Source organism: Melanotaenia boesemani, chromosome 16 (genome assembly GCF_017639745.1).
Source record: "Melanotaenia boesemani isolate fMelBoe1 chromosome 16, fMelBoe1.pri, whole genome shotgun sequence".
Lineage (NCBI taxonomy): Eukaryota > Metazoa > Chordata > Actinopteri > Atheriniformes > Melanotaeniidae > Melanotaenia > Melanotaenia boesemani.
The window spans coordinates 16031665-16055014 of NC_055697.1; the positions used below are offsets into that span (position 1 = coordinate 16031665).

The window sequence follows — 23350 nt, forward strand, 5'->3', positions numbered from 1 at the left end:
CATTCTTGTTTCAGCAAAAATAAACTGTACATGGATGGAACGTGCTCCACGACATAATAATATCCTGTATGCTGATGCATAGGAAAATGTCACTAAATGGACAAGTAAATAAATCACTGATTAAAAACTGTATTTATCAAAAATCTAGAGAGGAATGATAATTTAGTCAAGGGTCACACATTACTCAAAAACTACAAAACACGTTTACAGTAGTGATGGTTAAGTAAAGCCTCCTAAAGCATTGAAGCTTTTATCAAATCAGTTCATTCAAGGGCAAATATTCTTAAGGTGTTATTTGCTCTGTGAAGACATTTAATGGATAAAGAATTTAACAGGTCAAGCTATCACAATGATATCAGTAGTTTACTGAATTAAATCTTAAAATACAGTAGTTACAAGGGAAAGTGGAAATTAAGTTTGCAAGGTGATCAGGGTGAATGTACTTGCATTGACTTGTGGGCAGTGAATGTCATTAAATATACACTTACATACATGCACACATACATACATACACACACGCACGCAGGCACACACACACACACACACACACACACACACACACACACACTTGTACAACTTTGAAATTTCCGTCTGGAATAAAAAATATTTTTCATTTTTATGTTAGCTGGAAAAATTTTAATCCAAATACTGCCAAACAGGGGAAATCCTCTTTTTTTCTCACTGGCTCCATGATCTCAGAGCAGAAATAAAAAATATCGATCCACAAATCAAATCGGCATCGCCTACGTCATCAAAACATCTGAAAGACGTGTCTCAAAAACTTTCCAGGATTATTTGCCACTCGGTCCAAGACCTCAGCACTGCAATATCACTAATTTACAATGATATGCATCCAAGGATCTTAATCAAAGGAAACAAATGATATACTTAGATATCTTGTATAACTGTTGCACAAGATCTTAGGACTTACACATGTTGCGCAGAGCCAGGAAGTTGCCTTGGTATGTGGTGCCTTGTGCATACATAACACCCACAGCCTCAGAACTTAAAGCCTCTTCAAAGAGGTAAGAAGGACCCACTCGCCACACAAGAGCTGCATGTTCCTTCCAGGGAGCTGGTGTCCCTATCAGTCCATACACATCAATCACAGCTGTGGGGTCCATAGAGACATACTGACCAGGGAATGGCTGAATATACTTCATCTAAAAGGAAAATTGAGAGGCCATGATACATGATTATAATAAATACTCCATTAGAGTAATAAATTGTTCAGTTATCGGTTTCTTATTTCTCTCCTCTTGTTATACCTTTCCTGTCCCCACAGCCTTGCCATTGAAGTAGGCGGACATCAGACAGCTCTTCTTCATATCTTTAGCCATGACAACAACCAGATGGTGCCACTGACCTGGGACCAGCAGGCTAGAGCAGCGGAAACGCAGTGACGTAGGCAAAGACGTTGGAGTGGAAACTTCAGGCTCCATCATATCTGTCAAACAAGCATGGAAAAATGGGTATAAATTAAAACAATTAACATTTGTTAGAGATAGAAACTTAAATTTCTCAAATTTCTTCTCACAGAGGACAAATGCAAAACAAAACTTTATCAAGCTTACCTAAGTATGTGAATGCCTCCTCCTCAGTGGAGATCACCAGACAGCCATCACAGGCTGAGAAGGAGATTGACAAACAGATGTACTGTTGTTCAGTTCGGGACATGTGGCGAACTACTGACAACAGACGGATTGGGTGGGAATCACAGGCTGAACTGAATCTGTTGATCTGGAACCAGCAGGCAAATGAGAGACCAGCTGTAGGTGGAAAACCTCGGCATTCTAAAAAATGAGAAAAATATTACAAAGTTTATTAAAAAAAAACATATGTGAAAGTGATATATATCAAATAATTTCTAACTTACCGCCCCCAATTCCACCGGTTGAAATTGAATCAGCAGTCACACCTTTCACTGTGGCCAGAGAGGGCAGGAAAAGACAGCTACAGTACAAGCACAAAGTAAAAAAAATGAGTCCTTTTATAGCAATATGATCACTTCACTTCATGTAGAACATTCGCACAATCTTTACTAAGATTATGTGGTAATGCACATGCCTGGCATTAAATATGGACATCAGTACATTTTAAGTGCTTTTTGTTTTTTTTAATCAGTCGGCACTTGATGCAGAAGCAATAACTTGCAGAAAGGCATATAAACTACTATCAAGGGCTCACCCATATCCACTCTCACTCATGTCAAACTCTACAAAGGCAGGTGAAGAGGAGACTCTGTGCGGTCTAAATGTGCGTGGTGCTGTCATAGACACCAGACTGATGATCTGGTGGACAGGGATTGCAGAGCCACAAGAGGTTGTAGACTGTAACAAGCTGAAGGTCCGCTTCAGTTTCTTTACTGACGATTCAGCAGCTGCCTCTGTGCTTTGATCTGGTTTAAACAGCACAAACAAAATCTAATCAGCAACCTGTTTCAGATCTGTGTTCAAGACAGAAAATAAAACAACAAAACATATATGTACCATCTGTAGCGGGATTTTTGGCTGGTGATTCTAGCTGTTTGGATGTTTTGTATGCTAAGCACATGAGAGGGTCCCCTAAACACAGGAACTTTCTGAGAAATAAAAAAAAACAACAACAACAACAAAGAAACAAGTATATGTCAAATACAGAATACTGTAGCACAAACCAGGGAAATAATTGTAAAAACCTCTGACAATGTCAGACCTGAAATCAGAGTATGAGATAGCCTGCGAGGAAAGCTTCTCTAAGATTCGTGTCACACATAGATGTAATGGGTGGTTTGGAGCCAGCAGCATGGTTCGACAGTGTGCCAGGAGAGTGGAAACCAGCCCACCCTCACACATTATTTGGCGGTTTTGCTCAGATTTGACCATGGCCTGAATGTGGTGTGCCAGAGAGAACTGGACCTCCATAGAGAGCTGGGAAAGAGAAAAATGGAATTTGTCTGATATTAAGACTTTTTTAATTAAAAAGTTCAGTTGAAGAGACAGATAGTTTAAAACAGCTTAAAAGAAAAAAAATATATTAAAATTAACAGAGCAAAATGTGGCAACAGCTATGGCGAAATGTCAAAGATATTTATGTATTGTGTTAATGGTACTGTATGTCTAATTAGAGTGCATATCAGTTAGGTTCACCTTTGACAATTTCAGTCACTTTTGTGTTTAACATGAATGAAAGAAGTGGGAATGCCCAGTGAGGGCATTTTTGTTTTATATAGTCTAAGACTAAACGCTTTTGTAAATCATGTTTTCGAACAAGCAGTCAATAAATGAAACTTTGAATGCAATAGCTACAGACCGTCTGAGTGGAAGTAGGCTAGTCAGAGAACAAGGCAGTCCACCACTGTGACTCTTAAGTTAGCCTTAAAACTTAAACATAGGTAACTAAAGATTAATGTGATTTTATCATGGGGCTTTTTCAACCAAAGCAACAACTACTTTTTCTAAAACAAGGTACCTGTGGGTCCTCAGGAGTGAACACATGTGGAAGGAGAGTCATAATGACTCGGATTGCTCCTGGATGAAGAATAATCTGATCACAGGTGAATCTACTGTAAGACAATCAAAAAAAAATTTATGGCTTTATTTTAGACCCACATTAGCATGTTTGTTGCTACAATTTAGATATGAATTTAAAAGAAATTTAAATTTTATGAATTGGGCTCAGTCTTTCACCATCACCAAATGGTTAAACATTATCTACCTGCACTGAGTCTCTGTGGAGATTGTGGGACTAAGGGGTGCAGTATTTGTGGAATTTTCATGTTTTTCCTCTACAGAGTTTGGACCTGAAAGGGCAAAAAAGGGTCCTGGATATGCTCCTTCATATCCTGTTGGTTCATGCAGTTTGTCTCCATCTCCATTTCCACCACACCCATCATTAGGCTCCTGTCCCAATTTAAATTCCTGAGGAGAGAGTGTTCCTGTGGCAAACTGGTCGAGGTATGAGAGCAGCCGAATACACATCTGAAGACTGACCGGCAGATTGGGATGGGGTGAGCAGGAAGAAGGTGTAGGAGGTCCAAAGGCTTCTGCTAACTCAACAAACTCGAAGAAACTCTTCCCAGGTGACGGGTTGTCCTCTGAAATCTTGGAAAAGGAGCCCTTCTCTTCATCCCAGTTCTCTCTCTCTGGGCTTTCTGTGTGGAAACAACCCAGTTGGAGTAGAGCCTCTGACAGCCTTTCATAAAGGCCACCAACCTCAAAATGGTGCGCATTTACTGTGTGAAGATGCACAGCCAGGGCCAGGGTGTGCAGTGTAAGGAGGAGGAGATCCAGCAGCTGTTGTTGCCCCAGAGTCTTCCATACATCTCCCTTCAGTGGGTCAGACAAAGCTCCTTCCATGTCTATCACCAACGACAGCAGTCCTGTGAAGCCTCCGGCCCTCCTGAAGGCATCCCAACTGTTAGGGCTCTCCAGCACCCTCAGCAGAGACTAGTGAGACAGATCACAGTGAGCATGTGGACTCAACGATAACAATACATGCAATCAGGCAGATTCTGATTCCTATATTTGAGAGACACAGTATTTTCCTCTAGGAACTAAGCCTTTCTCAAAGACTTGGTTTTTGAAAGATCCTCCTACTCAATTAAAACACTGTCATGAAAAATAGATAAAACATATAGATAAAACATAAATCATTTCTGGTAACTAGTTTTTGGAGGTGAACAAAATCACATTAGTTTTATTGAATTTAGAGAGCTAATCCATCAGGTAGGTAATGTGTGAGACAGAACGCAGAGGGAAATGTGATTAACTGAAACTGGAGTAATCACAATGGCTTTCAACACTTGCCAACCCAGGTCTTACCCAATCTGATTGCCACCTGCTATAACCATGTTAGCACATAGAACACACCCACACATACTGGCTCCTGCATACAAGCTCAAGTGAAGACACACACGCTGAACACACAAAATATCAGCAAGTAAGTGCTCTTCTTGCTGCCATCTATAAAAATAGACACATACAGTAGGTGTGTAACTTAGTTAGGCTTTAATCAGATCTCTGTCCCAGTCGCTGATCTGATAGAGTTGGTAATCTTCAGAACGCCACAGCACAGGGCTGCTGGCCTAATCAAATCGGTCCAGAGTTAACAGCTAAACCAGTTTTAGCAAATCAATCTGCATTTGTCTATAATGTAATCAGAGTCCCACATGCTAAGAAAATAAATTCACAGGCTTATTATGCTTTAAGTGCATTACAATTTGTTGGGATTCAATATGGAGTCATACTACATTTAGAGATAGGCTGAGATCACTGAGTATTTTTGGATGTGTGTGGGGTGTGACTGCATGTGTTTGTACAACACAAGTACCTGCAAAAGGTCCTGCTTTAACCTGAGTTCCTGCTGTGTGGAGGAGCAGAGGGCTCCGATGGTTGTGCTCATGAATTCATCAGGATTAATTTCAGCTAGCTGCTCCAAAATGCTCAAAGTGGGACCTCGATACTGATTCTCATCCAAGAAAATCTTTATGTAGGGAACCATACCAAGGTTTCGCACTGCAACTGGAACACACATACAAAATAAAAACAATACACAGTGGCTGTTCATAGCCTTAACATAAATAAAAATTTAAAACATAATGGTTATAACACAGATGATAAATGCAATACCTGTGTTCTTGATAGAACGCAATGTAAGGGTTGAAACTATTTGAAGCATGACGGTCGTGAGCACTCTCTCACCATCCTCTGCACATGGCAGCTGCTGAGAATCTAAAAAGTAAAAGATCTGCAGGTGTCAAGTGTCGATTGAGCATAAAGACTTGAGCCTGTTAAAATTGAGCACACTGCCATACTTGTAGTGTGCAAGTATAAACATCAGTTTTCTTTAACAAGATCTTTTTGAAAGCTAGGGCACATAATAATGACCAAGTGTGTAGCTTAATCCCATATTTATAGAATGATCTTATGTCTGACAATCACTCTTTGTCTACAACAAACAGCTGCACAATAAGGATTTAATCCGTTTCAGGAAACAAAAAATATGTTGTCTTACCTTTTCTACAGGAAGATGCAACACCAGCCTTTCTAAGGATCTTAGCTCTCCTGCGAAGTTCCCCAAGCAGCAGCTCTAACAATCCCCAGTCACTAAGCGCCTCGGATAGCACAGCACTGTGCACAGTCATGCTGCAGAAAAAGAGATGGGGTTCATTTAACTTAAATAAAAAAAAGCAATTAAGAGATGAAAAACACTTTTTTCATAACACGTCCAAGAAGATGTTTTACTGATAACCAACTGAACTTCACAATTATTCCGTCTCACTTGTCCAGTACTCATCCATCAAAGTGAAAATCAGACAATGTTGCTGGAGTTCAACTGGAAGATGGTTACATTTGAAAGTATCTTTACAACTGTGCTGGTTAACTTAAAGCAGAAAATCCTGACTAGAACTGGAGGATACATTCTTATATAATATCTTAATCTGGAATATCCTGAAAGATTGTGAGAAACAGTCCTACCAGTGAGCACTACTTACTTGTGAAAACACTTGAGAGTCACCACTCCAAACTCTGTCCCCGCCACTCCATCAGCCAGTGTCCCAGCCCACCTCTGCTTCAGTACACCCAGTAGCGCTCGCAGTGCCTCATGGGGGATGTAATTCATTTTAAATACCACCTGTAAGAAAAGCAAGCATGTAAAACAAATTTAGCATACATGATGTATTAGAGACGGCACGTAGAGCAACATTTCTGTTCTTATTGGGGATCATACCGTTTCTAGCATTGAAAAGAAAAAGTTTTGGGCTGGTGCCGGTTTACGCCACACACAGGCAGCAAGCTGGGCCATGGACTGAACGGTCCACTCCAAGAGGAAGAAATTAGCCGGATCTTTCTCCCATATCGTTTGTAGAGTTCGAAGAAGCTGGCAGCACAGCAAAGAATCATGGGAACGAATCAAAGAGGCCTGCAGCAGGTGGAAAGCAGGCAGGTTCTTTACTGCTAACCCTGTAAAACATAGAAAAGTGTCAAAACAATTATTTTCTTAAAAAATGGTTCAACCCTTTAAGATTTATGATAATACATAAACAGTAGTCTAAATGAATTTGAAGATATTATATTGGTGTGGTACTCTATGAGAAGTAAAATTACAACTTGAGTTCAATTCATCCAAAAGATGTTTTAAATTTAAAACTTGACAAGGTCATGCAATGACTGTCATAGGAAAACGAAAAACATTAACATTAACAATACAGCAAATGCAGAATCTCACAGGTCAATTGAGTTACACATGCATATATAGAATGAAAACAAACAGATTTTCACCAATGAATGCAAAGAGAAGTAGTCTAATCTGCCTTGATAGAGTTTGTTTGCTGCATTGTCAAAATATTTAGAGGAAGTCTTAGATTTGGGTGCCAAAATATTCTCGTGTTAGTTGCAAATAAACATACAGCTGGTTAATAATAGGATTCATTTTCACTTAAAATTGTATCAGAACTATATCAAGTCAGCATAAAACAGTGCCTGGTCCCTCTGCTGGAAACAGATCTGCTCCTTGAAGTGATAGATGGCAGTTGTGTGTTTGTAAGTGTGTGTGTGTATGTGTGTGTGTGGAGGGGGGGTTATGTATATTATAGATGCTCTATTCATGCATGCTGGATAGAGGTGTGTGTACATCTATGATAGATGACTAGATGCTGTAGGCCAGTGGTGAATGGATGTGGGGCATCCTAACAGAGTTAGAAGGGGAGCCGCCACTTCATCATCTCAGACATAATCACCTCAGCTTTGTGTTAACTTGAGGGGTGATGTGCACTGCAGTGGGGCAGCAGTGCAGGGAGTGGTGAGTCAGGGTCTGTGGGAAATCAAGGAGGAAGGGGGGTGTAGTTTGGGCTGGTGATATGAGGGCAAAGTAGAGATGAAGGGGATGTGTTCCTTTTGAGGGGGCAATCCCCTTTCTGAGTCCATATTTGCTGAACTATGCAAGTAATGATAATTAGATGCTTTGGAGTGTGCATTTAGATGGGGTGGAACATAGGTTATTCCCAAGGAACCGTCAGAGATAATAAGGGAGAGACAGAGAGAAAATAACAACACAGAAGGTCATGTGGAGATTTGACCTACCTTTGGTGAGTGGTGGGTCAAACTTAAAACCTGGAGGTTGGGGGTTGGTGACACAAAGACCCACTTTCAGCTCATTTTTCCCAAGAAAAGTAAAAGATGCAATAAGAGATAGAAACTCCTCCACAGGCTGAAACTCATCCACGGCCACACCATCCTCACAGCTTATAATTGTTTAGTGATAAGACAAAAAAAGGTAACTTAAATGAGAGCAAAGATAAATAAAGATGTTATACTGACTCTGAAGGCAGACAAATCACATTAATCCTTGTAGAAAAGAGGCAGTATATCACAAATTTCCCCTTAATTTTTAAGAATGTGTTTAGTATCAGTCTAAAAATGAGCACAGGGATAAAAATCTAATTCTTTTATTACCTTTGCAGTTTATCTAAGTATATCTTCTCTAACCACTCTTCTTGCAGAGCTTAAGTTTCATTAACCCATCTATTCATGACCTTTAATCTCACCATTTCATGATGTTCTCCAGGGCTTTGTAGCCATTGTTGGTGTCAAACTCGATGAAGAGATCTGGGCTGAGGTGATATGTATCTCTAACGAAGCTAAATACAGCCACAGCCACCTCAGCAAGCAGTGATCCTGAGACAACCTCTGCTCTGATGAGCAACAAGTTCTGGATGCAGATTCTAATACAGTTTTTACCTGATGAGAAAAAGGCAGAGATATAAACTTCATCAGTATAACAGGGTCAGAACACTCAGTTTCCAATTAAACTATTCTAAAATAAAAAAAAAGCTATATTTTTCTTAAGGCTTTTCCTCAACCATGTTTAAAAATGACAAAATGATGATTGCATAAAAACAATACACTGCACTGAGATAATAATGAAATCTAAGTAAACTTGAGGGTTCTTGACCATTTTACAAATTATTGACGTAGATCGAAATAATGTGTGAAACATACAGTATATTGTTGCACTATTTCTAGTAGTATGTCTCTGTTGGAATGTTTAATCACATGTCTCCGAACAGTCAAATCATTACTGGAATTTACCCAGCTTCCTTAATGAAATCTAATTATTCACTTTCCAGTCTATTTTCTAATTGGTTTATTACTTTACGTTTTAGTCGCAATTGGTGGAATTGAGGTCTACGAGGCTGTTTACAAAACAATTGGGGAAACTGGGTAAAAAGTAAATGAAAACAGAATGCAATTGTTTGGAAACATAAATGGATCCCTATGAAAATGTCAACCCTACATTTTATAGGGAGGGTTTAATGAGGACTAATTTACCACTATGCTGCATGACAACATAACACTCTGAAAAGCTGAAGAGATCGATTGTTGTTTTCAAAGACAATGACCATTTCATTTGCTCAAACTTTAAGGATCTGCTTTGTCACAATTTGGTTTCATAATGTATGAATGGGATTCTCCAGCTGAAACAAGAAAAGCTTTTCCTTCCTTTCCAGCTCATCAGCTGTGTTTTTTTACACTTGCCAACCTTTAGAAGGCCAGTTCCCCAAGAAAGCAATGACCACATAGTTACATAGGTTCACTGAATGCATTATGGCCAAAATACTATGCGCCACATACAATGAAATCAAAAGCTTTTGTATTATTAAAATGAGAAATACCCTTCCTCAACACTATTTTAAAAGGGGGGGTGAACCCCTCCTCATCATTATTTAGTAAGACTCAGTCTAATTTTACGTATCTCCATTATTTCTGGGTTACCTCACCTAACAAGCATGGGACAGTATTGCTTGTCGGCACAGCGGAGACTGCTTTCAGGATGCGTGAGGCCTGGTGCCTCCAGCTGGTACTGGTCTGATCCCAGAGTGATGTGAGTCCAATGATAAGACACTGAAGTTCCTGTGTCTCAACCAACCTTTCCACATTACTTGGATGCTTACAGAGCAGTAGGAAAATCTAGGTAGGAAAGATTTTTTATTAGGTTTCATTTTCACAAGAGAAGAGACAAATGTACTGTAGTTTATTCAATATAAAAAAAATGTGAAAAAAATGAAAAAACAAAATAAGATAAAAGCTGTTGTCTTGATGGGTTTAGTGGTTATCAACCTGTGTCAGAGGCTCCTGAAAGGTCTGCTCTAAAGCTTCACTTTCCTTTTTGGCTGGAAGGCACACTAACAAGTAGAGACATTTCACCAAAGCAGCAAGCAGTTCTGGGTCTATACACATCAATATATCCTGCAGACACACGAAAAGGTCTAGTTTCAGTTTTTGAGTTTAATTATGTAATACATGATAAGTATATTCCAGAGATAATTGCATGTGATTGTTCTATGAATGAATCTTTAAAGAAACTAAACAGAAAGAATTATCCATCACTCACTGAGGTGCTGGATATGAGAAGCAAAAGGGACTTTAACAGCAGCCATCCAGAACCTCCATCTGTTTCACAACTTGTGTCCTTATTCAACCTCCTGAGGAACTGCACCACCTCTTCACGAGCCTTCTCTGAAAATGCAAAAGAGATGTAGTAATCTATGTCCACATACTGCTTCTATAAATACTGAAAATCCAAAAAAAAACTCATGACCACATATTTTTACCATACACTGTCATTGTATGCTCACTACTAACAATAATTAGAAAAAAGAAAAAGAAGAGTTAATTTACATGTCCATGCAAAATAGTGTTAGGTAAATTATTCTAATAAGACATTGGTGTGTATCTGTCAAGTTGAGTTTAACCCAACATCACTAAGCAAATACATGTTCCATATTAAACTTTTATTACAGCCAATACCAAAGATGTGTAAAAAAAAGAAAAAAAACAGGAGCATCTGCTTCTCAAATAACTCTTTCCTGCCAAAAAAAATAATATTAATAATAAAGATTCTCTTAAACAAGCAGCAGCACCAGTGGGGCGGAAGTAAAAGACAAGAGAGAAACATTATTATTGTAAAACCTGAGAAAAAGAACTACATAAAGTAATTTTCCAAATTTTTTCCTTTACAATTTTAGAAACATAGCTAACACTCACTAACGGTAAACAAACTCACTGGGAAAGCAAGAGCACAAAGAAAAGCAGAAGTCTGCAGAGGAGGTAGAAAGTCCCTGTGCTTTGAATTAACAGCACCTTGTTTGCTGATATGTGCAGTAGTAATTACCTGCGGGCCGTTCTGAAAGTCTTTTGTGGATATTATGGATGACAGTGTCAGCAGTGAGTGCTGCAAGCCCCTTTATGTCCACACCTTCAAATCTGCCACCATCCTCACAAACCTGAGATCAGAGACGAGAGGCCATCATGCAGAACAGTGGAGAACAAAGCTGTTGTTCTCAAATTTTAATAATGCAGCCATTGATACAAATTTTCTATAAATATATTCATTATTCAGATGCACAGTAATATTGTTGCCCACTATGTTTACATATGGATGTGGTAAATTTGGATTGGTGCACAAATTTAACTGTATTGCATTTTATTTGTTTGGTCTTGTTTTGGGTTTTTAAAATACATACAAAAACATTAATCAGGGCAACCATAATAGAATTCTTAAGCATAACCTTGACCCACTAAATAGATGGGTAAAACTTGGATTCAGCTGGATGTTTCAACACAACAATCACCCCATCCTAGAAGTCTTGACCCTCCATCTGTCTAAAACATGTGGAGGGTGTTTAAATGGAGAATCTCTGCCAGGAATATGTTCAACAACTCTAAACCATTTGATGGTTTCATATAAATCAAGTGCTCTTTGGAGGACCAAGGGGGTCCTCGAGGCTTAGAACATGCAGAACCAATGTGATTAAGTCCAGACATTGTTCCTATTTTAAGAAAAAATAAAGTAAGGCTATATGTTGTTGATTTAACTTTGGCTTTATCGAAGGACTGGACTCAGCCAGAATACATTATTTATGGTGAGAATCTCACTTTTGAAAGCATAAAACCAAGCATGGTTTCATAATGGGGTGGGGCAGGGGGTCCATGGCTTTTTAGTATTTGCATGAAGGGGGTCCCCAAGAGATATAGGTTAGAAACCACTGTTCTAAGAAAAGCAGCTTTTGCAGTCCATCAATCTAGGAAATGTTATAAGGTAATTTCCAAAGCATTCTAAAGCAAAAAAGCAAAACATTTACAAAATATTCTAGAGACAAATGAGGCTATTGAACAGAAAGCAAAGTCTTTGACAAAACTTGGTCATGAAACAGGACAATAATTGTTAACACTCTTATTAAATCTATTATAGAGGAGGTAAAAAAAAGAAAAAGAATCAAGGTTTTGCAATGACCAAGTGAAATAATGTCCGACAGAAAACATTAACTTCAAGTTACACGCTATTAAATCATGGAGTGCACTTTCGTTTCTTCACATATTGCTTCTGCTTTTTAGTTTACATTTTGTTTAAACAAATAATTTCACAGTCTAATATGTCATGTTTTGTTCTTAATCTGAGGTTGTATTTGACTTTTTCTTTGAAGAAACATCATATTTTTAAGGTCCTGATATGTAAAACTTCAGAACTGAAAGAGTGCACTTTTTCCACATGCTTGTTATCTTGTAGTTATCCTGTGTTTTTTTTTTCTTCTTCTTCGTCTTCTTTCTAATGCATTACATTTTCAGTAAACTAATTACATGTTATATATTCCATACACATCCATAAGAGGATACCACATTTCACTGAGGTTTCTGTTCTAAAGCAAGGCCCTACGTTTCGGTCAATTCTAGTCATGAGACTTTTTTTATGCACCAACACAAACACAAAACCACACAGAGACCACAGAGTGATTACGTTTGTAGCTTTAAGTCCAGTCAGTGGTGTGAGACACACAAATCAGTGATGGAATTAAGTGTGTGCACGGGCAAATACAGATTAGAGGATTTTTCATAACTGATACCATTCAGGCATAGAGAATGTGAGAACCCTCTTTTTTCCCCAATTAACAACATAAAGACCTGGAGCAATGCATCTGACGCACTTTCCTAATTCACGTGACAATCCCATAAACTCCATGGATTTACTAAGAGACAATGTCCAGGTTCAGCATAGGGACAGTCAGTAATGGGATCAGCTAAAGGCCAAACATCTGACTACAGCCTCATGTTGTTATAATTGTTCTTTCATGTTGTTCTGGAGACCATGTTGTCTGAGGGCATCCACTTAACCTTTTCAAAGTTATGTATTAATTAAAACTGTGGTGCCTGAAATGATCCTGCCATGATCTACTCATGATTCTTCATGGCAGTTGATTTTCATTTATTTATCTATTTAAAGGGACATACAATATTAAATACTAATTAAACATATATAGAAAAAGGACAAATAACTTTGCTGATTAGTGTAAAACAAAACTAAACACTTAAGCAGTGAATACGAACATTCTTTTCTTGGTGGTCAGTACCTGTATGTAGAGAGGCAGGACTCTGAGCAGGTGCTGATCTCTCTGCTCTGCAGAAACATGGTCAGTTCTTTGGTCACAGCTTGAGTATGTGTGGATTCCCAGCTCCTGTAGTTGCTCTCTGAGCACTTGTAGGAGTTCAGGGTTGCCACAAGAGCCCTCCACCTTCTCTGACTTCAACTCCACCGAGACAGATAATTCCCCTGAAGCACTTAGCTCTCCAGTTTCCTTATTGATCCTTTCGCCTTTCACAGTCCGGTCCTGGAGGGAGAGCTGAAAAACAAAAGAACAAACTCAGACTCTTCCATCTGTCTCTAGATCCCATGAGGTTTCATAATCTTTGCAATCTTGTTTAGACACATTTCCTTGGTCTGTCTCACTTCCTCAGAATAAACTGGCAAACAAAATTTTCCCCACCTATCCAGAGCACACTGTCTGCACTGATATATAAAGACAAAACTTACCACTGGCAGTCATATGCCATCTCCATGTATTGACGTTAACCTCTGTGGGGGATCTGAATACTTTACTTGATGCCGGTACCACCAGTAAGAGTTGTAATTGTAAAACATTCCTTGGCAACTTTTAAAATTGATCTGTTCATCACAGTATTTCATTCTGTCCTTTTTCCTGTGCAAAGTTCTGTCACCACAGTAATTTTGAAGCAACTTGAGAACTTCAGTATCTCTCATATGAAAAAGAGAGTTTTAAATAGCATCTAAGGACTGACACTCACTCACACGGCAAGAGATAATCAGAGACAAACTGATTAACAGATAAATGAGAGAGAATAAGTTCAGCTTTTAAGTAGCAAGTAAAGGAAGGACAGCTCACATTCCACAGAAATTTAATAATACGCTGAGGTTTTCCCACTTTGATGTTAAAACTGAGCAAGCACTAAAACAGTCACAGTAGCTTCACTCTTGTGGTAGCAACATGTCTTCTGTTTGTTTTTCAATCACATACAGCCAAGTATGTCAAATGGTAAAATGCATATACGATTACTGAAACAGTAACACTATTCTGTCTGTAATTTACATTTTAAAAGAAAAACATTCATGCAGTATACACTTAAATCCTTACCTGCACTGGTGTGGAAGCCATCTGGGAGTTTCCAAACTCCAAGAGGATGTTGTCATCTATGCTGTGTAATTCCAACTGAGTAAGTGGGCTGTATGTGTTCCCATGTCAGGAAAATACAAGCAGAGACCTGCTAAGGCATTACAAGTGGTGGATACAGTGCACACTCTTCTGTACAACTGCCCACTTACTAATCTGCAGCAAGTAGACTGAACTTTGAACAAGCAGACTAACTCTTGTCAGCTGGTTCAGGTCATGTGCTTTCTCACTTCCTTAAGAGAAGCAGAAGTGAAAAACTGTTGTTTAGCTGGTTGGATGGGGCCCTCCCAGAACAACTCAAAGAGAAGTTGTTCCTTTTATCGAAATAGGTATGCCATGTAAGGCTGATCTGACATGAATCACTGTTAGAAGATCTTATGACTCACAGGTTAAAACCAAAATAGTCCTTGGGGTTTATGTAAAACCGGGGTCTTTGAATTATTGGTGAAACAAATTGCTTTTGCCCACAGATAATAATTGCAATGACAAGCTTGTTTTACTGTGTCTAAAAAGGTGTAATCACAAAGTAAAACTTAATGCAGCACTCAACCATAATTTTGTCACCACCACAACATTGACCAAAATACTTGCTCAGATGACCTAAGAGGCCTAAAGCAGAAAAACCCCACGAGTAAATAAGATTTGAAAATGTGCTAACAGATCTTTAGCAACATCACAAAACAAATGATTTAAAGTGTTGTAACAAAGACCAATTTAGAAACAGTTTTGAAGTTTGTGTGAAACAGGGTGACGTTTAAGCAGAACAAATGTAGGTAAACAATGCCACCTTGTGGGTATAAATAAAACAGAAATCCTGAATTAATAGAGCAGACAGAAATTAAGTAGAAAAAATATACCAGATAGCGTATAAATCAGCTAATGCCATAGCAGTAGGCGCTTCGGTGACACTAAATATGACTTTGGAGCCCTGTTTTTTTCCAAATGGAATAGCTTATTAATGAAGCTAAAGAATTAAAACAAAGTCATAATCAACATGACTTTTTTTACATAAGTTTAAAACTTAAAATACTCACTTAAACATGGACTTAATCCAGGTAATTTCAGGAATAGGCTACTGCACACCTCAAAGTCGTTTTAAGCTACATCCCTATGTGAGTCTTTGTTGTGCTGTCTGCAGAAAACACTGTTCAGTGCTTTAAAATACTCACATATTGTTACTGGGTTTAAGGATTACTTTAAAAAGTGACGGCACGCTTCATACATTTTGACCCAAATGTACAGTGCAATCTTTGCAGGTTCAAGTGTATTTGTGAGGAATTGCCAAATAAAAAAAAAAAAGAAAAACATCAAATTAACAGGAGGGTGTTATTTATTTTACTTTGACTAATAGGGCTTGCTCATAAGCTGCTTGCCTTTCAAATAAAGACTAAAGGAATCTTGCCCAAGCTCCGCAAAGAACGTGTTCATAGGTGTGCCCAGTTGCTGGGCCTGATCAATTTGGTGCCCTAGGCAAGATTTTAGCTGGCACCCCCTTGTATTGCAGTCAATTTCACAATCAATCACAATCAATCAATCTTTATATACACTTACACAGAAGTTGTATGTGTGTATTCAAGATTTCCTTTCTTTCAAGTAGAAAATAAAACATAAAATAAAACTGAAGAAATAAGTGACACAACATAAAATATAATTCAAATAAGGTATTGTATAGAAGAATGTTTTTTAATGTTTTCATCCACAGTTTTTTGTCTGGTGTGAAAATGTGACTGATAGTGTATACATAACTTATGAATGATATGAGAAAAGTAAAGTATGAATGATTAACAATACTACACTTTAATTGAGCTTTAACACAGATTTAAACTTTTAACATAAAATGTGACACAATAAACCAAAGGTTTACAACAAACCTGTTATATCAGACACACAGCATGTTTAAACGATTATTTAAACAAAAGATAAATGTACTATACAGATGTGATATGAACATAAAATGTGCTTGAGAGTTGGGCTGAAAAACAGGCTATACATGTTTAATACATACATGGTGTTTATTATTGTTAAATAAACTAAGCCGACACTTAAGTTCTGTTTTTGTTCTTTGTTTATTTTTATTTTTCATTATTTCTCATAGTGATTGTTTATCTTGATTTTGTTTATCATCTCTGATTGTTAATTATGTGGAAATTGCATTGACTAGCTGTGTTTTGCTTGATGTTTAATGTGACTAAAATAAGCTAAACTGGAATAAAAAAAAGGGGGGGGGGGGGGGGAGATGATAGTATTTTAACTGACATACTAGCAGGGAAAACACAGCAGGCATGTTTTAATGACACCTCAACAGGCCCAATGTTAACTTTCAAAATATTCCTGCTGAATTTAAAGTGAGGGTAACATTAACTTAAGTTGACTCTTTCTTTTCTCCACTCTCCTTTTAATTTCTGTTCACCCTTTATCCTTTGTTGTCCAGCAGGTCCAGGTCCAGCAATGTTATATAAATTCAAATAAATAAATAAATGAACAAACAAATGAATGAATGAATCAATGAATGAATGAATCAATTCGGCACACACACACAGCAGACAGATCATCATTCTGCTGACGATGCAGGACAGGAGAAGTTTTAGAAAAAAATCGAGTCTAGCAATTTGATTATAAATAATGCTACTGGTCCGAAGTAAGCTAGCAAGTGCACTGCTCCAACACCAACTGAGACCCAAAAACGAATTATTTTCGTTTTGACGTTACTGTACTGTACCTCTGTACTTTTCGTCCTCTTTCCTTATTGTCCTTTTCTGGGGGGCAGGACTATTTTACCCCTTTAGACTTTTTAATCCCGCTGATTATTCAGCAATTTCCAAGTGTTGAGATCACGTCCGGTGTTGTGCCGAAAGAAGCACCCCTACCGTGAAAAGCACCCCCTTCACGAGGAGCGCAGTTTCAGGCACTCGTCTGTGGACGGCATGTAAATGTGCATACTGCTGATATTCACTACCCTTCGTCCTTATGGAGAATAACACAAGGTCTCTGCCCTCGGCGAGTATGTAAAAAACTTCATACTCAACATACTCAACACTTCATACAGAACTCAACAACAACCGTTACATGTTTATGCTAGTCCAAATAATCATTTTATTTATTTGTTTGTTTGTTTATTTGTTTATTTTGCAGGCTGTTGGTGGGTGCAATGATTTCGTGTGTAAAGAATCACACATTTGATCACCAAGACGATGATCTGCCAAGGTCTGCCAGAATATGCATTCCCTGGAAAGAAATTAAAAGACCACTGCTCAAACTGCTGTTGGATAACTTTCTACCATTATTTCTGCAAAAATCAAACTGCTCAGCTTTGCTTGATGATTGTGAACATTCATTATCCTTTCGATGTCATTCCAGAGGTTTTTAACAGGCTCTAGATCTGGAGATTGAGCTGGCGTGAGTTGGCTATCTATCTATCTATCTATCTATCTATCTATCTATCTATCTATCTATCTATGCACGTTCAGTTTGTACATTAGATGATGTCGCCGTATTTATAGCAACAACGTGAAAACGAGATGACATCATAACTCATGTGACCTGATGGAGCCAATCGGAGATCCCAGGCGTGGTCTACTTCAATCAGTTTATTACAATGAAGGATCTCCGGCTCTGCATCGAAAGATTATCTCCATTCTCAGTTTGCGTCAAGATGTTGTAGCGAGTCGTTTGAGGAGCTGATTTTTGTTTCCCCTGCAGCTTCTCTTGGTGGAAATACTGGAGGGCAGTCTTTGTGCACCCACCATAATGAATCCGATGCCCGTGTGCTCCGTTAGCGGTGGAGACATATTTGACTGTGTACAGAGAGGGAATCTTGAACAGTGTATACACTTCGTCCAGAATGATCGAACAGTCCTGAAGCACAAAGGTAAGGTTGAGAAAGGTACAAAACTCATATTTTGTTTTGTGGTTTTACATTTATCATACCTTGAAAACTGGAAGCCACAACTTCCTTCTGTTGGCATGTCATCACTGTGTAACGTCTCCCTGTAGGCATTTCCTGATGTTGTTCTTATAAAGCCAGAACAAACGTAAATCACATTTTGGAGCTACCACACCAACGGACAGCTGTAATTGTACAGTTTGTTATAAGATAGCCTACTTGATGACCATGACCACTGGTTTTCCAGATTTCCTGACGTGATTTTATTACAGTGTCATTAGGAAATATAACCCTTCTAGCTCCTCCTGACACATGTCCTGTGGTGGAGGGATACTCAGATCCAGTGACAACATAGCAGAAAGTTACATTAAGCTGAAGGAAGTTTGTCTCCGACTCCACAGGGTTTAAACCTTAAACAGGCTGACAGACCATGCATCAGTATCAGTCACAGAGACTGCAGATCAGTTTAAAGATTAGCATATCCATGTTTCATTTTGATGTGCATGTCCTCTATTCATTCAGGCTGGGGAGGTTTCACCCCGCTCCATTATGCTGCCCTCCATGGTAACCGTGCCCTGGTAGACTTTTTCCTCAGCAGTGGAGCAGATCCTAACATGACATGTGATGCAGGGCAGACAGCTTTTCATTTTGCCTGCAGGTAAACAGAAGCTGTACATTTACATGCAGATCATGGCTGGACTCCTTAGGTGAAACTGTAATGAAAGCTTATCACGTTTGCTTCTGTACTACCATCAGGCAAGGGAACATCTACATTATCCACAAAATGATGCAGTATGGAGCTGACCTGCATCTCATAGACTTCCAGAGAAAAACATCCCTGCATCATGCAGTTACTGGGGGCAACATGTAAGTGGAGGAAATATTGCAACACATGCTCTTTGCCTTTGTCTTGAACGCCCTAACTGCTGGTCATCTTTCAAGTGTTGCAGTGCATTATTTGTGGGAAACAGGAATGTTCCGGTTCTCAGACACAGATATGTACCAGGTGACACCCCTTCACCTGGCAGCATCCACAGGCAACATAGAGATGGTTCGATATTTGCTCAGAGACCAGGTATGATAAATTTTGATTTCTCACTTTACTTGGCTAATAGTTGAAAGTTTAACCAATTTTTGATTTCCTTTGTCGCTATTGCGTTGCTCTTCAAAGCCACATGTTTACTGTACGTCATGATGATGTAACATAATATCTATATCAATCTATAAGGAGATTATAGATTGTGTAACAACAGAAAATAATGAAAGGCTGAAATGCAGAGTCCTTTCATATATACTCAAGCATTGGTCTCTTAAACTAGAACTGAAAGTTATTAGTACATTTTCTGCGTGGGTATATTAATAGTACTTGTCTGCTGAATATATAAAGACTGCATTTGTTTGCTGGTGCTTTACCAATAACAACTCCTTTAAGGTCTTTTTTAGTCTTTCCTAGGTGTTTACTAGCTTTATAGAAATTAAGAACTAGCTCCAATTCATGCAATTATTATTATTATTATTATTATTATTAACAAAGCACTGCATATTACCATGGATATTTGGATTCAAATGTGTGATTTTATCCAGTAGTGCTTCTCACAAGTATTCATGGACATTAGTAAACAGCGTAAATTTATCTGAGTAATTCAGTTAATAAGTGTAATCCAGTAGGATTAGTCCATCCACCTAAATGTATCTATAAATGCATTTTTTTTAACAGGCATTAAGCCCTGTTTTCTGAAGCTTCTACAAGTTATCCGATCAGCTCCACCTCATTTGACTGTTTCTTTTGCAGAGGTGTGCTGTAGATGCAGTTGACCAGCAGGGAGCAACAGCGCTTCACGTTGCAGCAGAGAGGGGTGGAGTGGAGGTGTGCTGGACTCTGCTGCAGAGGACCGGGTGCAGGATGCTCCATCAGAAGAACTACAGCGGCCTCACACCTCTGGATCTCTGCAAACAAGGGAAGACATTCAGGTGAATCTGCAACCTCTGAAAAAAAAACGACCAACTGTCAGGACACTGCATTGTGCCTTTAAGATATACTGTATGTTAGCTTTTCCACATCAAATGTCTCCCTTGGGATTATGATGCTGATTAACACTTGTGTTTATCTTTAGGCATCAGCAGCTGACCAAACTACTGAGTCGGTATATTAATGAGCCAATACACCACAAGCCCAGAGAGTCTCATGGTAGATATTAATGTAGTTTTTATTATTCATTCTGCAATTAAAACCAAGGAGTAGTGGTACAACTGTAACATGAAAATTTCTTTTGTATATGATTTATGTTTAATGTACTTATATGCATTTGTGTTATTTTAGTGTTGTACTGCTGGACATTGTTTTTTCCATCTCTGAGTGGAGCTGCCATCCTGCTAATAGCAACCATGTTGGGAGGCTACGGGGGGCTCATCTGTGCTTTGCTCTTCCCTTGGCTGGCCAGAAGCATTTTTACACAGTACCACCGCATCACCACATACCAAAGGTTTTAAAAAATTCTATTGCATGCATGGGAAATTTCTGAATGTGAGTGTTCATTCTTTCTCTCTCAACTAAGCTGGCATATGTTTTTCTTCTAGGTTACCCAACCCAGTATACCTGGGAACTCTCATTGCTGGCATGTTCCATTCCCTGCTCTGCTACTATGGCAGAATGGTGCCCAATATCCTTAATAAGAGGTGATATGTTAAGTTCCATGTTCATAAATATTACTTGATTTTCTGCCTTTTTTGCCTTGATAGAAGTGTGACATAAGGATTTAAATGTTGATGTGTGTAATGGTCTGGATAACATTCTGGAGAAGGATATCTCATCTAAATGCCATTCTCTACATATGCACAACACAACACTTGCCATTATGTGTTTCTTTCTTTGAAAGTTTGGGTTTACAAAATACTGTTGAGGTCCTCTGCAATGCACTGTGCTCGCTTGCTGGGTTTTTAAGAAGTGTTGCCTATGCAATGTATTAGAAAAACATACAGAATTCTGTACACGGTACACAAATATACAAACAGTAAAGTTAAGGTAATCTTAGAATATTAAGTTTATTAAAGGATGCTGTTTGATCCTTAACTTTTAGAACGTGTGTGGCCAACCAGTGCTTTGGCTCAGGTGTCATTGGTCCACTTCTCCATGCTCCTAGCTCTGTTCTGTAAGATTCTGACTCAGGACCCCGGGGTACTAGACAGAGCAGATGCAGATCCTCAGTTCACCTGTATTGCTGACCTGGTAGAGAACAACCAGAGTCCTCACCGGTTCTGTCCGTATTGTGAGGTAAAACCTTTCCTCTGATTATCCTTCAATGTTTTTTAAACACTCATATGAATTATCAGCCGATAGAAGTTATAATAATTTTAAATATATAACTACACATTTTTCCTGAGTGCTTTCACATAACAGCACAAAGTTCGTGACACACCTTTTTTTTTAAGATTACAGAAGTTAGCCGCAGCCTTGTATTGTATGTCCAAGCATGTACGGTGACTTCTCTCTCCTTCCCACCTTGTTTTTGTTTTCTTCACAGCTGTTTCTGCCTGACTACACAAAACACTGCAAGCTGTGTGAAGTCTGCATCAAAGACTATGACCATCACTGCCTTTTCCTCAATCGCTGCATAGGCCGGGCTAATCACCGCCTGTTCCTCGTCTTCATCCTCTCCATGGTGGTAGCCCACCTTCTTTTTGTTGCCATGGCAATAAGCTACCTGTACAGCAAGATGTCTGCAGGCAGTCACAGCTTATCAATGTGGCTCACGTTGTTGGGAGAAGAGTTCTGGGTTGTGGTCATGATTGTTATGAATGCACTGACACTCTTCTGGGAGGTATGGCTTCTGACTGAGCAGTTTGACTCTGTTGCCACGGGAACAACTACTTACTTCAGACAGTGTGAGACCTCAGTACAACAGAGGTCACTCAGGCAACGCTGGCTTATAGTGCTGTCATTTCTGCTGGAAGGGAGGAGATGGGTAGGAAGCCAACAAACTAAAGAGATCAAAGCTGCCATAGATATTTAAGACTGTCTGTTTGTTCCATTGGTAGCTACCTTGAAAATTGTTTCACTGTTTTTCATTTACAGTCTTGAGGTTCAGTCAATTTTGTGATGTGGTCTTTTATTTAGTAGCTCTAATGCCATTTAATATCTTGTACTTTAATATATTTTTATCATGCCATAATATATTTTTAATATAGAGTTGGTTGTAAAGTAGAATGGCCAAGAAATTTGTCTACAAACTTGCTTTCAGGAGAACTTCTACTAAAGGTTTTAAAGACCTTATATGTAGCTGTTTTTATAATATATCCCTTCACACATTTATTAAATTAAGTTGTTATTGCTTTAAAGAGATTTTTTTATATATATAATGTAAGGAATACTGTAGATCAAACCCTAAGCTAGTGATGATGATTTTTAGCAGGTGTACTGAATGACTTTGTTCCTAACTTAACATCATTACCTTACCAACCTGTTCTAAATCATTTATGCCACGACACTTCCTCTGCTCTCACTAATGGGACATGCTCTTTTCATGCCTTCAATTACACACACTCATTTCCTACGTGTCCCACAGGACCATATCTCTAGATTATAGATGATGTTCTCCACACCCCTCAGAGGCTGGTGTGTCTGGACTGGGTGAGTGGCTACGTCATGTGATATAATTTAGTGTGTACTATACAGCCTGTCATGCATATGAAGTGATTAAGCAGACCACATGTACTGTAAGACTGTGAAATGGAGTGTTTTTACTTGTATTACTCCAAATCTGAATCAGTGCTATTCAGCTGGCTGTTACTTGTCAATATTGTCAATATTTTCATATATTTTATGTGTAGTAATGTGTTTTATCTGTGATTATTCACTTTCTTTGGGTTTCTAATATGATGCCTTTTGTGCCATGGTGTTTCTTATGCTGTAAGAAAATATGATTAATAATAAATAAAAAGCAACATTCACAAGTTATTTTCTAAAA

At 38.6% G+C, this 23350-nt stretch overlaps 2 protein-coding genes across 3 annotated transcripts in view; one reads left to right on the forward strand and one right to left on the reverse strand.

The window, feature by feature from the left end:
- The window catches only part of wdfy4 (WDFY family member 4), a 41153-nt gene extending 26517 nt beyond the window's left edge, over positions 1 to 14636 (reverse strand). For both annotated transcript variants that reach the window (XM_042010248.1, XM_042010247.1), the window contains exons 1-22: positions 14468 to 14636; positions 13388 to 13657; positions 11155 to 11266; positions 10375 to 10499; positions 10101 to 10229; positions 9761 to 9950; positions 8528 to 8720; positions 8064 to 8224; positions 6712 to 6944; positions 6476 to 6615; positions 5995 to 6125; positions 5610 to 5711; positions 5311 to 5501; positions 3697 to 4427; positions 3451 to 3544; positions 2695 to 2909; positions 2490 to 2581; positions 2188 to 2398; positions 1877 to 1953; positions 1575 to 1793; positions 1269 to 1447; positions 932 to 1163 (exon numbers count right to left, since the gene is read on the reverse strand). In XM_042010248.1, coding sequence (XP_041866182.1) covers positions 932 to 1163; positions 1269 to 1447; positions 1575 to 1793; positions 1877 to 1953; positions 2188 to 2398; positions 2490 to 2581; positions 2695 to 2909; positions 3451 to 3544; positions 3697 to 4427; positions 5311 to 5501; positions 5610 to 5711; positions 5995 to 6125; positions 6476 to 6615; positions 6712 to 6944; positions 8064 to 8224; positions 8528 to 8720; positions 9761 to 9950; positions 10101 to 10229; positions 10375 to 10499; positions 11155 to 11266; positions 13388 to 13657; positions 14468 to 14488 — 4048 coding nt within the window. In that variant the 5' untranslated portion in view covers positions 14489 to 14636. The remainder of the gene's footprint in view (positions 1 to 931; positions 1164 to 1268; positions 1448 to 1574; positions 1794 to 1876; positions 1954 to 2187; positions 2399 to 2489; positions 2582 to 2694; positions 2910 to 3450; positions 3545 to 3696; positions 4428 to 5310; positions 5502 to 5609; positions 5712 to 5994; positions 6126 to 6475; positions 6616 to 6711; positions 6945 to 8063; positions 8225 to 8527; positions 8721 to 9760; positions 9951 to 10100; positions 10230 to 10374; positions 10500 to 11154; positions 11267 to 13387; positions 13658 to 14467) is intronic.
- Positions 14637 to 18045: 3409 nt separating this feature from the next.
- On the forward strand, positions 18046 to 23323 carry si:ch211-223a10.1 (putative ZDHHC-type palmitoyltransferase 6). The gene is made up of 10 exons (XM_042011268.1): positions 18046 to 18371; positions 18909 to 19044; positions 19143 to 19253; positions 19329 to 19461; positions 20179 to 20357; positions 20501 to 20574; positions 20707 to 20869; positions 20964 to 21046; positions 21467 to 21657; positions 21908 to 23323. The coding sequence occupies exons 1-10, from the start codon at positions 18251 to 18253 to the stop codon at positions 22394 to 22396; spliced, it is 1680 nt and encodes a 559-aa protein (XP_041867202.1). The 5' UTR covers positions 18046 to 18250; the 3' UTR covers positions 22397 to 23323.
- The last annotated feature ends 27 nt before the right edge of the window (positions 23324 to 23350 follow it).

Coding starts and splice junctions, on each gene's coding strand:
- si:ch211-223a10.1 (XM_042011268.1), top strand. CDS start 18,251: ATGAATCCGATGCCCGTGTGCTCCGTTAGCGGTGGAGACATATTTGAC. Junction 18,372..18,908: donor AACAGTCCTGAAGCACAAAG/GTAAGGTTGAGA, acceptor CTATTCATTCAG/GCTGGGGAGGTTTCACCCCG. Junction 20,358..20,500: donor AAACAAGGGAAGACATTCAG/GTGAATCTGCAA, acceptor GTTTATCTTTAG/GCATCAGCAGCTGACCAAAC.